Source organism: Falco biarmicus, chromosome 1 (assembly GCF_023638135.1).
Source record: "Falco biarmicus isolate bFalBia1 chromosome 1, bFalBia1.pri, whole genome shotgun sequence".
NCBI lineage: Eukaryota > Metazoa > Chordata > Aves > Falconiformes > Falconidae > Falco > Falco biarmicus.
In genome coordinates this window covers 59949550-59963283 of record NC_079288.1, presented here as the reverse complement: position 1 = coordinate 59963283, position 13734 = coordinate 59949550, and the positions used below count along the sequence as shown (strand labels likewise).

Here is a 13734-nt window from a genome sequence, read left to right as displayed (position 1 = left end):
GTTTTGCCTAAAACCCCCAGTCAGATGACAATGTGAGAAACTCAGCCCTCATTAGGAAAAATGAAAAGTTCTAATTGGCAGGGGAAAAGAAGAGGAAAGCTGAAAAACATGACTCTGAAGAACATGACAGTCAAAATGCAAGCAGGGGCATTGTACTGGTTAGCTGTTGATGTCCCACAGCTTGAGGGCTCTATTGTTTGTTTTTTCCTCAGTGCTTAGGTTCAACGACATAAAGCACTTCCATGTCAATGAGAACTGAAGTCCACTAGAATCAAGAGCGTGCTGACCTGTGCCAGATCTGCTCACTTATGGCTGGCTTTCTTGACACAAAAGCCCTTCTGCTCCAGCCTTCAGGCCGCAAACTCAGTGGGGGCTGGGACCGCTATTTTAGCCCAGCTCGCACTTTAAAGCACGTCCAGGGTGCTGCCGGAGTCGGAAGAGCTCAGCTGGAGACATCAGCATGTGGCAGATGAGACGGGAAGGCAAAATTAAGGACACGTAAACACCGTGTGCCCCGGCTGCGAGAAAAGCCGAGCGGATGGTCGTTCCCGCGGGGTCTCTGCCCCACGCTCCACTTGCCCCATCCATGCGATACACCTCACGGCGTGTCCGTGCGCATTGGGGAGCCTGGGGCTGCCCCTCTGCCGAGCACTGCCCCCCGCACGGGGACACCCGGGTGCAGCCCCCTGCCCCGCAGCGCGGCGAGCCTGGCCGGGCGGCCCCCGCGGGGGGGCGGCACTCGCAGCAGGTGCATATGGAATTTAAATGCAAAAAGGACGGGCCGGGGGGTGTGTGTGCAGCGTATGCGTTTGCTTTGCTGGCTAAACCTCAGCGGGTGCTGCTGTATTTCCCGGGTGGCCGTGGCGGGCGCGCAGGGCACTGCGGTAGCGATTCAACACAGGGGTGGGGGCTTCCTATTTCTGTAGTTATTTCTGACGGCCCGGAGCGGGGGGTGGTGGCGGTTCCTCCGTGCCAGGCCGCAGCGCAGCCCCGGTGCGGAGCGGCGGGGGGTGTGCGAGGGGCGTGCGAGGGGCGACGGCGAGGGGCGGGTGTCCCGGGCAGCGGCGGCGGGCGGGCACTAAGACCGCGCCGCCCCCGGGCGCTGCGCGGCGGCCGCAGAAGAGGAGGAGACCGGCGGGCCCGGGAGGAGAGGCGCGGAGGGGAGCGGAGCTATGCTAAACCCGGGGTATCGCTGAGACGGGGCGGGCCAGGCCAGGCCAGAGGCGGGGGCTCTCCGGCGGCGGGCGCGCAGGGGCCCGGCTCCCGAGGCGGCGGCAGGCAGCATTTCGGCGCGGGGAGCGGCTCCGCAGCCACCGGGCCAATGAACATGTCAGTGTTGACTTTGCAGGAATACGAATTCGAGAAGCAGTTCAACGAGCATGCGGCCATCCAGTGGATGCAGGAGAACTGGTGAGTGCCGCCCCCGGGCCCCGCCGCCCGCCCGGGTCGGCGCTGAGCCCATCCGGGTGCGCGCCCGGCCGGCGCGGTGCGGCGCGGTGCGGATCTGCGCCGCCGTGCGCAGGCACACGGGCGCTGCCGCCGGCGCTACCTGCGCGCCCGGGCGGGGGCCGCCCCGCCGCCTGCCCGCCGGGTTATGCAAGGCCGGGGCACCCGCCCGGCGGCGCGGTGCGGTGCGGGCCCCGAGCCGCGCCGCCGCCCCCGCTCGCCGAGCCCTGGCCCCCCGGCGCGGAGCCGCACACGTGCCCCGGCGCTGCCCTCGGCCTCCCTCCTTCCCTCCCCGCCCGTCCCTCCCGCCCCCCCGCGCAGCGCGCCCGTTAACAGAAGTTGCGCGTTTGCCTGCGCTCCCCGCGGAGCCCCTTTTCCTCCCCCCTCCCCTCCCCCAGCTCCTAATAAAACTTCATTAGCTGCCCATGCGGCTATTAACTTTCCCGGCGTGTGCTTGCGGCCGGGAAGCCGAGCCGAGCGGTGCAGCGCGGTGCCGGGGGGCTGTGGGGAGACCCGGCGGGGCGGCCCGGGCCGCGGCGAGCCGGAGCTTCGCCGACACGCAGGCACACGGCCTGGGTCGGCAGCAGGGGCGGAGGGAGCGTCCCCTGGGCTGCCCTCGGGGCCGGGATCCCCCTCTCCATCATGCCCACCCATACCTTCCTCCCAGCTTCGTCCACCTGCACGGGCCTTGTGTTCACACCTCGGGTCGCTGCTGTGCTGTCCCCAGCTGCACTGTCCCCAGCCACCCTCAGCTGGTGCCTAGGCTTGCCCTTCCTGCTGCTCCCGTGGTCTCTCTTCCCAGCTGGCCCCCGAGTTTCCTATTGCCTGCATGTCCTTGGCCGTGCTGCCTGCTCTCTCAGGCTCTTTCATCACTGTATCCCAAGTGAGGTCCTTCCCCATGCCACCCTCATGTGACGATGGCAGGATAGGACCATCTGTGGGTCCAAGCTTTGGTGTCTCCATTTGCAAGGCAGAATGGTCGGTGATCCTAGGTAGATCTCAGCCAGGGACTTGCTAGAACCCTCTAGTGACTCACCTGGAGATCTTTCAGGGCCGTGTAATTAAAATGACCGTTTAAATGTGTGTCTGTGTCTCTCTCCATTCTCCTGCAGGTGAGCTCATTAGCTCTTGAGGAGTGCCTAGTGTAACTCATGTTTCAGGAGAAGGGAGACTATATAGATGTTCTTGGGCTGGGAGTGGTGGATGCTTCCCATTTTGTCCATGTTCCAGAAGAAAATTGGCATCAGAGTAGGACAAACTGGTAAGAGAGGGTGATACCTGAGTGTATATAATAGGCAAATAACCCAGGACAAATGCAGTTTAAAGAACATGACTAGGAACCAGGACTCCTGTATCATCTTCTTGGTTCTCCTGTGCTTCATGACGTGACCTTGGGAATATTACATAATCTCTCCTAGGTCTCAGTTTCCCCAGCAGGGAAAGACCCGGGGGATGGGTGGTAATAATGCTGAAATGCCCTCATGAGGCACTTTGATGACTTGGGTAACATTGGCTGAGTGCCTTGAAGATGTCAGGTACTATATAAATGCTAAGCAGTGTTATTAAAGTCTCCCTGGCAGTCTCATGGGCTGCAGAGGTCACCAGCTGGGGCTCCTGTAATGCCAGGCTTCCACTTCCCAGGTTCAGAGGAGGCAACCGTCAGTTTTACACTGCTACTGTACAGCTGAAGAGACACAGTGATCTGTGCACACATGCTTTTCTGTCAAGTTTCACCTTCTTTAAGGGAACTGATGAATTAATACCTTTGATTCACATGAAAGTGAAGGAGAACAATCTGCTTGTGGCCCAGGAGCATTTTGGGAAGTGAAACGGAGCAGTACCCACTGAGATCTGTGTTGTGGCAGGCTTTTCCTGAAAACGCTGCTGAAAACCTGAAACTGTGAAGAGTCAAATTGTGCATTTTTATCTTCAGGAAATTCACTGTCCTGTTCCAGCACTTGAATCTTGTGAGGGAGCTTAACTAGTAAAATATGGCAGCTAAGGGCCACACAAGGCTTTTCTACTTCGTATCAGGGTGACATGATCGGTTTGGTACACAGACATCAGTGGCAGTATGTGGCTTCTCAACTTGGTAGGCGTAGCCTTAATGTACACATTGTTAACGTAAGAGCATCCTAAGATGAGGTTGTTAAGTAGTAGTTTGTAGGGATAAACATGGTTGTTCGTTCTTTGGACAGATGGACTAAGTGGACTTGCTTCAGGAAAGACTGTGGCAAGATTTTTATACTGTAATCTCTAAATTAGGATGCAATACTATTATAGTGCTTAAGATGGAGGTAAACAAAGTCTATAGGTGTGGCATTTGTTGTTTTACTTCATCTCAGAAATATTTCTTGATACCTTACAAGGCCAGCAAAAACAGATGCTGTAGGGTGTTAGGAGGGATGAATTGGCTCTAAGGAGTTGACCCTGTCTTGGATTTTGAGGAGCGTCTTTGGAGTCTGACTAGGTTGCATATGAAGATGTAGCTCAGTTTCAGGAAGGCCATGAATCCCTTTACATACCCTCTGGGTTCTGAGCTGGTTAAATCACTGACGAGCCCTTTTAATTATAACTGTGTAAGCCTAAAGCTGGAAAAGCTTGAACACAAAGCCTAAGGGTAGTGGCATACCCCTAGGTACCAGTATGGTTGATCTGGATGGATCATGGTGCAAGAAATGAAGTGGCTGGTTCTGTTCAGCCAAGGCTTGCCCCTCCTTTGCCTCTGTCCTCTGAGCCTCCTCCAAGTTCCATTGCTCTCTGGGGTAAGTGCATGTCCTCTGCCCTCTCCAGTCCCTGGCACCCAGGCTTTTCTCCAACACACCGTGGTCCTAGGGTTTGTTTTCTCGCTGCCATCTGTCCCTGGAAGTCATCCCTCTGAGGCTGGCATGAATGGGGCCTATCTGACGGTGGAGTGGTCCAATAGCAGTGAACAGGGGCCTCCTAGCTTCAGCCCAGATGTTCCTGCTTCACTTCAGGGAGGCCCCCATCCTGCAATATGCATTGTGCTGGGACCTCGTTAGAGCCTGGGCCTAGATTAGCAGTGCTGTAAAGAGGCTACTCTTTTGACACAGAGGAAAAATGAATAGTCTGTTCCCTGATAGTTATGAACTGATGGGTTTATGCCTCCCTGAATGCTTGGCTTTATGTGTGTGCGTGCCCTTATGGTATAGGCCCCAGGCTGCCTGGGCCTGCTGCAGGGAGGCACGAGTGGCAGGGCGAGGTGGCGGGCTGCGGGGGCAGCCTGCTGGTCTCTGGAGGGTGAGAGCCACCAGCGAGTTGCCTTCCCTACACATGCCGTGACAACTCTGCCGGAGGTCAGGGAACCAGCAGGCCCGCTGACTCTCATGAAACTCCTTACGCTTTATGTCCCAGAAAAGCGGTCGTTAATGTACCTTTTTGTATAGTGCCATCAGGTAGCTCTTAGAGTATCGCTTTAAGATAAGATAGACTATCTTATCATGTTCTGACTACCGGAGGTTTGATTTCAGTGTGATAAGTCAAATGTGTTTTAAAATAAATGCTTAAAATGATTTCTCAAATGAAACCCTCCCGGCGCTGCTCCCAAACTTCTTCAAAGAGGGAAGCAGTAAACAATCTGCAGAGGATTTTTTCCCTCCTTAAATTGCTGCGTGAGAATTAATGCAGCTCGAGTCCTTTTGCTCTTGTGAATAAATACACTATTATTTTTGCAGAAAATTCACGGTTCCGTCAGACGTACAGCAGAAAGGGTTGCAGCGCCGAGATCCCGCTTCCCAGCTGCAGCCGGTGAGGGAGCGAAGACCGGCAGGTGCTGGGGGAAGGCGGGCGCGCGGGCTGGCGGGGCCGTTCCCGCCGCGCTGCAGGCGCCGGGACCGGGCATCGGCGCGAGGTGACAGTTGTTCCTGTTATAATTGCCTGGCCAATAATAATTATCTTCAGATGTCTGCTGACGGGGGCTCGCCAATGGGGAGGCAGGAGGCCTGTGCTGACTGCGCCGGGATTATCTGGGCGAGCTGACGTCACGCCAGGGCTCGCCCAAAATCCCAGAAACTTTCCCCGCGCTGCCCCGCCGGCTGCCGCCGAGCTCCGCGCCGCTGCCGCCAGCTCCCTGCTGCATCCCCCCCGCCAGCTCCCTGCTGCCTCCCCGGCTTCTGTCCCTGCGGCGCGGCGGTTTAACCCTTGCCGGCCGCGCCGTGCCGGCGGGCAGCCCCGGGGGCCGGGCGGAGCGGCGGCAGGCAGCGCTGGGTCCCGAAGGCGCGGCGGGAGCGCCTTCACGAGCTCGCAGTGAAGCGCTGTGTGAGGGCAGCTGGGCGTTTTTCGGTTTTCAAGGGCTCTGTAAACTCAAACTCGACTCTGAAACTGACTTTGCGAACCTTAGATGGGTATAAATGTTTTGTGTGTTTGACAAAGAAAACAACATCCTGGTGCAGTAAGTTTATTTTTAACCTTTTGTTACTGGAACTTTTATGTGGCGAGAGGCAGGAACGACAACCAGTGCTGAAAGACATCTATCCTTTGGTGTGGTTCTCTTTCCAGTCAAAGCTGGAGATGGATGTGGAAGAGCAGAGGGTCAGCTCAATGGATCTGGAAATGCACTTGCCTTTTAATAATTCACACAAGCACCACTGACCTAGACAGGTTTGTTTCCTAAATTTCCTGAATTCCCAAGCTTCCCTCACCCCCTTAAGCCGCTCTTACCTCATGCAGAAATTAAGAGTGAGCAGCTGTGTGTGAACCTCTCCAGGCATATGTGTGTGGCAGCCAAAACCTGATGTAAATTACTTTTTGTTTTTTGTTGTGGCTGGCTTTTTTTTTTTTTCTTCCCCTCCTGAGCTCTTGCTAAATGCCAGCGAGGTATGTGGAGGGGACACTGCAGTCACCCTGTCCTCTCTGCTGCAGCAAGGACTCAAAGCGAGCATGTATGCGTTGCTCTTTACCACAGAGAGACTGTTTAACTCGAGCAGAATTCAGTCAGTCCAAGAATTTAGCCTACCTCCACGTTCCATCCCCCAGAGGGGCTTTTTGCTGCTCTCTGGTGCAAACTGGCCATAAAGCTGACAGGGCCACTGGTGCATGGCAGCTGTAGTGCTGCAGAGATTAGAGGGTACCTGCTCCTTTGCCTTTCCTCCATCCCATGGGCCTTTTTGAGCACAAGGCCTGTGTATTGGAGCATCACAGAGCTTTAGCTCCTTGAAAGTACAAGGATGGAGTCTATGGGGAGTAAAAGTGCATGTCCTTTCAGAGTTCAGGTATTTTCTGTCTCTGTGTGTGGTTGGAAAAAAAAACAAAAGGAAAAAAGAAAAAGATAGTGGCACAAAAATTTATTCTTATCCTGAAGATAAATACATCTGTGTCTTCTGGATTCAGCCCACCATTGCCACACGGGCTTTGGCCTTTTGCTTACTCTGTCCCTAGAGTATGAACACATCTCTCATCATGTTGCTTCATTAATTTTTAAGCCTCTGAGAGTGAAGACATCTCTTCTGCTTTGTGAAACACCATGTGCCTGTGGGAATAATAAACTTGTAAGAATGGAGCAAGAAGTGATTTAGGAGCTTGCCATCATTTTCAACAGCGAATATGGACATTCAGCAGCGTTTTGATTTGGGATGAGATACAGGATGCTGGATTATTTTGGCACTTTTGTAAAAGTAGGTCATCAACTGGGCATATATTGTGAAAGCAGGGGAGTTTGTGCATGCACAGGCTGAGTGGCAAATGGTGGCATGAACCCCTGGAGTCGGGGTGCATTTTTGTGGAGGGGCAAAGGATCAATGGGAAGAAGCAGATTTCCCCTAGGATTGGGGTGCGGAGTGTCCAGCTGTCTCCTTCCTCCTCTAAATGCCCTGGCCCTGTTGAATCACAGGAAGTTTTTGCCTTGGAAGGTGGTATGTTCACCTCTGTGGTTATTTCTGCTAGCTTGTAGATAACAGGCATCTATGCAGAGACAGACAGGCAGACTGCTCTGGTTAAATCCACACAAAGCTGATGGGAGGAGGCAACCAGCATGCTGGTCCAACTTCCCAGTCTGCCAAGCTTCACAAAGATGCAGTGTTGGGGTGGCATGTGGTGGATATCCTTCCTGTTACGTGGTAGTGTCTATACTTGATCAGTCCTGGCAAAAGTACAACCTGAAATCAACTTCCACGGGCCCCTCTGCACCCCCGGTGAAGGCAGCCTGAGCGCAAAGTGCGTCTTCGGCCAAGGTAATTGCCCTGTGTCAAGAAGACAGCAGTTTGTGTGATGGCATGTGAAATATTGTTGGCTGTTTAGCTGTCAGGTTGCACATGCTTCTGGGCTCTTCCTAGGCACCACAGCGGCATTCCTTTCATGGTTGCCAATTTTTTAGCCTACCTTGATGATGAGCTACTGTTATTTAGGTTGGTGCATTTTTTCCTCCTGTTAGTTTTTCTGAGGCAGACACTACATATGTATATGTGTTGCAACACAGAAATCCTTAAAAAATGTCTTCTTTAAAAGCAGTGAATAAAATTTATGTGGGAACAGCTTCCATATTCTCCTCCCTCAGACGGGCACAGTCTGGTTGTCTGTAACCTGGTAAGAGAAGCACTGTAGACAGGCTGAAATAATTTGTTAGATCCTGGTCTTTTAGTGAACTCCGTGCCTTTTATTACTATTAATTGCTGTTAATTATATTGCCTTTTAACGGGGCTCAGAATAATCAGGAGATGCTGCTTGTAACTCACTGCACGATTAGGGGTCTTGACTACTCCATTTTCTGTAACACCTAACACAACTGGCCTTTTCCCTGACCACCCCCCCTGCTGAAAACACAGTGAGCATTCATGTCCAGTGCATTTACTGCTCCTTAAAGAGTTAAACGTGGTCATGTTCCCATTGGTCTCAGCAGAGAAAGGTCTGGCTTTTTTTGAGGGTATTTAACTCTCAAATTTATGTGCTGTGTTTGCCATCAGTCTCTTCTCCACAGCCATCCACAGTGGTACTGGGAATAAAAGGATGTTTTGTAGGCTTTTTTCCCTTTATGTCATTGTGCAACCTCTGCCCCTTGCTCAGGAGTCTATCCCAAGCCCTTTTCGCTTGACTTTGATCTGCTGACTCTTAGCAATAAATATGGAGACAAAAAGGGGGAACAATTTGTAAGGGAGAGGCTGTAGTACTTCGGTCTTCATGACTGTGTTAGCAGGCTGGTACCCCGGTGCGTTGGGGGTCCAGGGAGGGGGCACAGACTGATGAGGAATGCAGAGAACCTTTTCCGCAAAGGTGTTGTCAGTACAGAGCTGGAGATGTTGAAGGCTGCACAGTTGGTGTTTCTTTTTTTGCTTCGAGGGTAAATTTTTATTAGTGTTTATGGAGCTTTCCACAGCTCTGAGAATGATTTTGTAGTACAGAGCCCACTGGGACTGCAGAAGACAAGATGATGTAAAACACTTCTTGGAAAGCTTAATCAAGAGAGAGTTTAGATGCTTTTCCTTTTAATGGATATGGGCAGAGGTTAAAACATTATTATTTTAAAATGTAAATTAGCATCAGCTAAAATGTAAAACTTTTAGCTGACTCAGACTATATCAGCACGTGAGTTATCAGTGTAGTGACGTTACCCGCACTCTGCTACCCAGTACTTTTTTTCTTGGCAACCATTTTGTCAGCCCACTTGAGCCTTGTCCTGGGTTGGAGTAGAAGGTTTTGTGTTTACTCTGTGTCTACACAGCACTGAGCACTGTGGTGACCCGTCCCTGACTGAAGCATCCCATACTGTTGCTACTACAAGCCATGCTGCTCCTGCTCATGTCACAGGATCGCATCCTGTGGTGCTGGGTTTGTTGTGCGAGGCTGGTGCAGCCCGGTGGGGTGCTCTGTGGGGACACCCAGCTTAGCATTAAGCAAGCCAGCAGCAGAACAGGAAACAGCAGGGCTGTGATTGCTCCCAGGCTAATTCAAGGAGAAAATTCTATCAGTTCATGTGCAGTGTTTGCTAATGTGGTTATTGCTGCTTACAGATCCAAAGTAGCAACATTACCCGATCCTGCCTTTCACTGTGTGTCTTGTACTGTGTGTTCCATTGCAAACTTTCGATTGCAAGTCTTGTTGATTTTTGTGAGGACATCTTACACGTTGATTGCTACGAGTCTTACTTACGGGCTAGGAGCAAAGTGGAAGGACTCCAAAACCAACATGACTTCAGTTTGGCTAGCGAATGGACCCAGATCCTGCAGAGCAGACATGCCATGAAATGATGAGCAGATCTTGCACCTGCTGACCTTGACCTCCTGTGGGAAGAGCTGGTATTTGGAGTGGGGAAGAAGAGGGGTGATGCGCGTCAACGGTTTACCTCACGTCAAGGGACTTTGTGCTCTGCAGGGTACATGTAGTGGTTTATGTGCTACATGGCATGCAGGGGAATGATGATCAGTACAACTCTGAGGATGTGGGGAGCCTGACTTCAAACTGAATGCAGCCATAGCCACCTTGTACAAGTCAGGCATCAGTCAGGTGCAGTTCTTTAAAAAGTGCCCGAGTCCCATGATTTCGATGGAAATCAGGGACCCGTGTCATCTCTGAAAATTGCTCTTTGTGCCTCAGTTCCTCATCTCTAAAATGGGGAATGACTCCCTTCTGGTGATATTTGAAGGTGTTTTTTTTACCATGTCACAAAGGGGATCCTGAGGTGGTAATACCCGTATGAGTAACTACATTAAAACAGTACAGAAAACATCATGGTCTTACATCATAAGTAAAAAAATCATACAGTATTACTGTGCAGCTTTACACTTGTACTAGCACTGAAAAATAGTTTATTCTTGTCCAGGATGTGGGGCAAAGTTTGTCTCCTTGATTGTGGTAACTGAGGAGTAAGAAGAGCAGCTGTAATATCGGAAGCAAGGCAGTTTATTGTTGGTATCATGGGATTAAACTGCAAAAGTCCAGACCATTCTTATTTGCAAAGTTATGGAAGGAACTGTCCTTCACATAGTCCAATGAAACTTCAGACTGTTAACATCTGATGATGATAACTTTTAAACAGAATTTTACCATTTGTTGGTAATTAGTTTCAGCATATGAAGCCTGCAAACTGAGCAAAAAAATTAATTGGACATCATCCGTGATTATGAGCTCCTCAAATTGAGTATGTTGGTTTTGATATCTGATGGCCTCAGTAATCCCTGAACATAAAACTTAAGGCCAGTCAAGAGCATTAGTAAGGGAAAATGTGTTGAGCCATCAACAGTATTAATACACCTGGAAAGACCAATCCCCAACCCCTTGCTCAGGTGTGGATGTGCACCTGGCCCTTGTGCATGGGCATCTCCGTGCTCATGGGCAACTGACCCAAACACAGAAAAACCCACTGGTTATTTCACTGTGTTTTCTAGATAAAACCTGAAGCTGTGAGGGTGTGCTAAGTGGAACTGCTGATGAGAATGCACAGCATTGATAGCAGACCCCAGATGAAACAGGTTAACAGGTGGAATTATTTAAAGATGCTTAATGTTGTCTATTTTGTGATGGCGTTGCCCTGATACATTTTTTCATAAGATACTGGTTTTGGCCACTGTCTGAAACAAGATGCTGACCTAATTCAACTTTTGATCTGACCTGATCGCTTCTGTGTGCTTAAATACCCATTTTTAATCACATGCCTGATGAAGAAAACACTATTTTTGGTACCAGTCATGCCAGAACTGTCTGGAAGTGACATTCCCTCTTGTAATGGCTCTGTGTATACAGACCATCAGTTTATTTTGTTAAATCATTATTTCTTGTTTCAGAACTCTGTAAATACTGTGGAGTTAAATAAATTATTTTAAAATCATATTGGATTGGCAATTCATGCTGAAAATACCCAGCAATCCTACGTACGGCAGCGTTTCTAGGGGTCTGATGATAGGCGAGATTCTCCCCGTGCGAGGCACTGCCCGTGGATGCTGTGAAAAACTCTTGTCTTGCTCCTAATGGCTTGTGGGTTTACTTTAAGACTAGTAGGACTCCGGGCAGACAAAACCATTCTTATTTTTGAAAAGGTTTAAACTGTTGCTTGGACTAAGAGAGCCAGATCCATGCAGCCTTATTGCCACCATCTCTGTGACCTGGTGGGGGTTTTGCATCTGTCCCAGCACAGGAAGGACAGCTCCAGACAGCCAAACAGTATGGTAAAAGTAATGTTATAGTACTGAAAGGAATCCTCAATTAATGTGTCCTTGTTCACTGACTTCTAATATCACATCTGATTTTTTTTGTTTTTTTTTTTTAACAATTTCCCATCACCTTTCCAGCATTTTCGAAGAGCTCCCCTCCTACATCAGTGCTTACATCATGGGAAAAATTTCAGAATTTAGGTTGAAAGATAGAATCAACACCAGGTGTTCCTATTGCAAGACTTAGATCTAGGCTGTCACAAGGCTGTTGTACCCAGGATGCTCGTGCTTGTTAGGAAATTAAAGAAAATGTTTTACTGAAAAACATTTTGAAAACTCGGCCCTAGATGTTTATAAGAGGTGGTCCTTGTGTAATGGTACCCCTGTATAAAGATGGTAGGTAGAGTGCATGCCTTTCCCAGATTCCTCCACATCGGTCCTTTGATCCTGCTTGGGAGGTTTGCATGTCCGGGATCCTGGTATTTGCTGATCACATACAGTTTATATTACTGCTCACTCATTCAGTCCTTTGAGCACCCTGCAGGCACTGGTGATGGGACTCATCTGACCACATATAGGCACCTGCTGTGTAAGGTGTCTGAGTCATCTCATCCTGAAATAGGGAGCTGAGAGAGTTAAGTTGCATCCTAAAACCACTCCCTTCTCTGCACCAATACAGTGAGACTCCACGGAGTGAATCGAGACTCCAGGGAGCTAATCGTACCATAGTTTTTCCAATCATCCTGCTTCCTTTCTCCCCCACCATGCATTTTCTTCTTTTTTCCAGAATCTATTTGATTTTTCCTTTTTATCGCCCTTTCACCTTCCCTCTTTCATTTTCTGTATGTTATTTTCCCGTTTAGGAACAGGCAAGCCAGCAGCGCAGGTGGCTGGGGAAGCCCTGGATGCTTACGCAAAGCAGCCTGTGCAGTGGGAGACAGCTGATGCGTGTGGGCTGATGGAGCTGGGCGGCGCGGGCCTGGCCCTGAGCTGTCTCTGCATGAACAGGAAAAGTACTGCATTGGGGTAGTCCTGCAGCCACCTTCCCATGAAGTGGCTTGGTCCTTGATTTCTGGAATAGGGCAATAACAAAAGAAGAGTGCTTGCTTGTAGCTTTCCTTGGCCCCTGTCATATTCTGGTACAAAAGGGGCCTCTCTTTTAAAAGCCAGTTTCCAGTCACTAGCTGGAAAAATCCTAAACAAACCAACCTCAGGCTTTCCAAATGCTCTTTTTTGCCTTAGTGGTCGCTGTGACTTCAGCGGTTGTGTCACGGAGCGTCTTCTCTAATGAAATGCTGGTGGCTTCAGAGTAGGTGTGCGCCATATGTAAGATACTGAGGGTGGTCCTCTGGTTTATCTTGAACTCTTGCAAGTATGGTGAGCAGTTTTGAATTGCAGCAGTTAAAATGGCATATACAATTGAGGGAAGCTTTTGACATACCACAAGTGTCTTGCCTAAACTTTTTACTATTATGTTCCAGCATTTTTTCCTCATAGGCTGTGTCCTGATGACCTTAGTTACGGTCCGTATTTATTGCTGGCAGAGAGTTAGGTCCCTTTCCATTAAACTTGATCGTGTTGGATCTGTTTACAGGGGATGTGAATTTAGCTTCAGACATCTTTAACCCATTTGCCTTATTTAACTTTTCAAGAATGAGTCTTGACTCTGGAATTTCAAATCGTTCTTGTGTTGTTAAAATAGCTGTATATCTTGAAAGAGGGACACTTGTGTTCACTGTATTACCATGGAGAGTTACAGCATTTTAGTATCTTTTTGCGCTTTGCTAAGGTCTAGACTGAATCCCACAGTCACATTCTTGGTGAGTTAGATGATGTAATAACAGAAACCTTTATAATGTAACATTTCTAACATTAGGAGGGATACCTTGAAAGTGGTGGATTTGCACAGCTATCAGGGCTGCTCTGAGACCTGCCCAAAGCCATTGCAACTGGAATTCTTGCCAGATTAGAATGACCAATTCCACTGACTTTCAGCTGAGGTCTCTGCTCTTAGCTCCCTATACAACATTAAAAGAACGCCAGACTTTGGAGAGCTTCCCGCTGCAGGTACAGTAAGCTGAAGCGTGTCAGACACAAGCTTTGTACCATCGCGTGTTTTCCCTGGCTGCTGGGTGAAATTCTGCCCCTTGAATGTCAGCCAGCCTGTGAGGCAACAGGGATGGCCTCCCTG

At 49.9% G+C, this 13734-nt stretch overlaps 1 protein-coding gene across 3 annotated transcripts in view; it reads left to right on the top strand.

Moving 5' to 3' along the window:
• The first annotated feature begins 1108 nt into the window (after nucleotides 1-1108).
• Nucleotides 1109-13734, top strand: part of ELOVL6 (ELOVL fatty acid elongase 6) — an 80889-nt gene continuing 68263 nt past the window's right edge. The window contains exons 1-2 of one of the 3 annotated variants that reach the window (XM_056355195.1): nucleotides 1109-1186; nucleotides 1349-1410. In XM_056355195.1, the coding sequence (XP_056211170.1) occupies nucleotides 1397-1410 (14 nt within the window). In that variant the 5' untranslated portion in view covers nucleotides 1109-1186; nucleotides 1349-1396. The other 2 variants (XM_056355192.1, XM_056355187.1) reach the window with 2 other exon arrangements.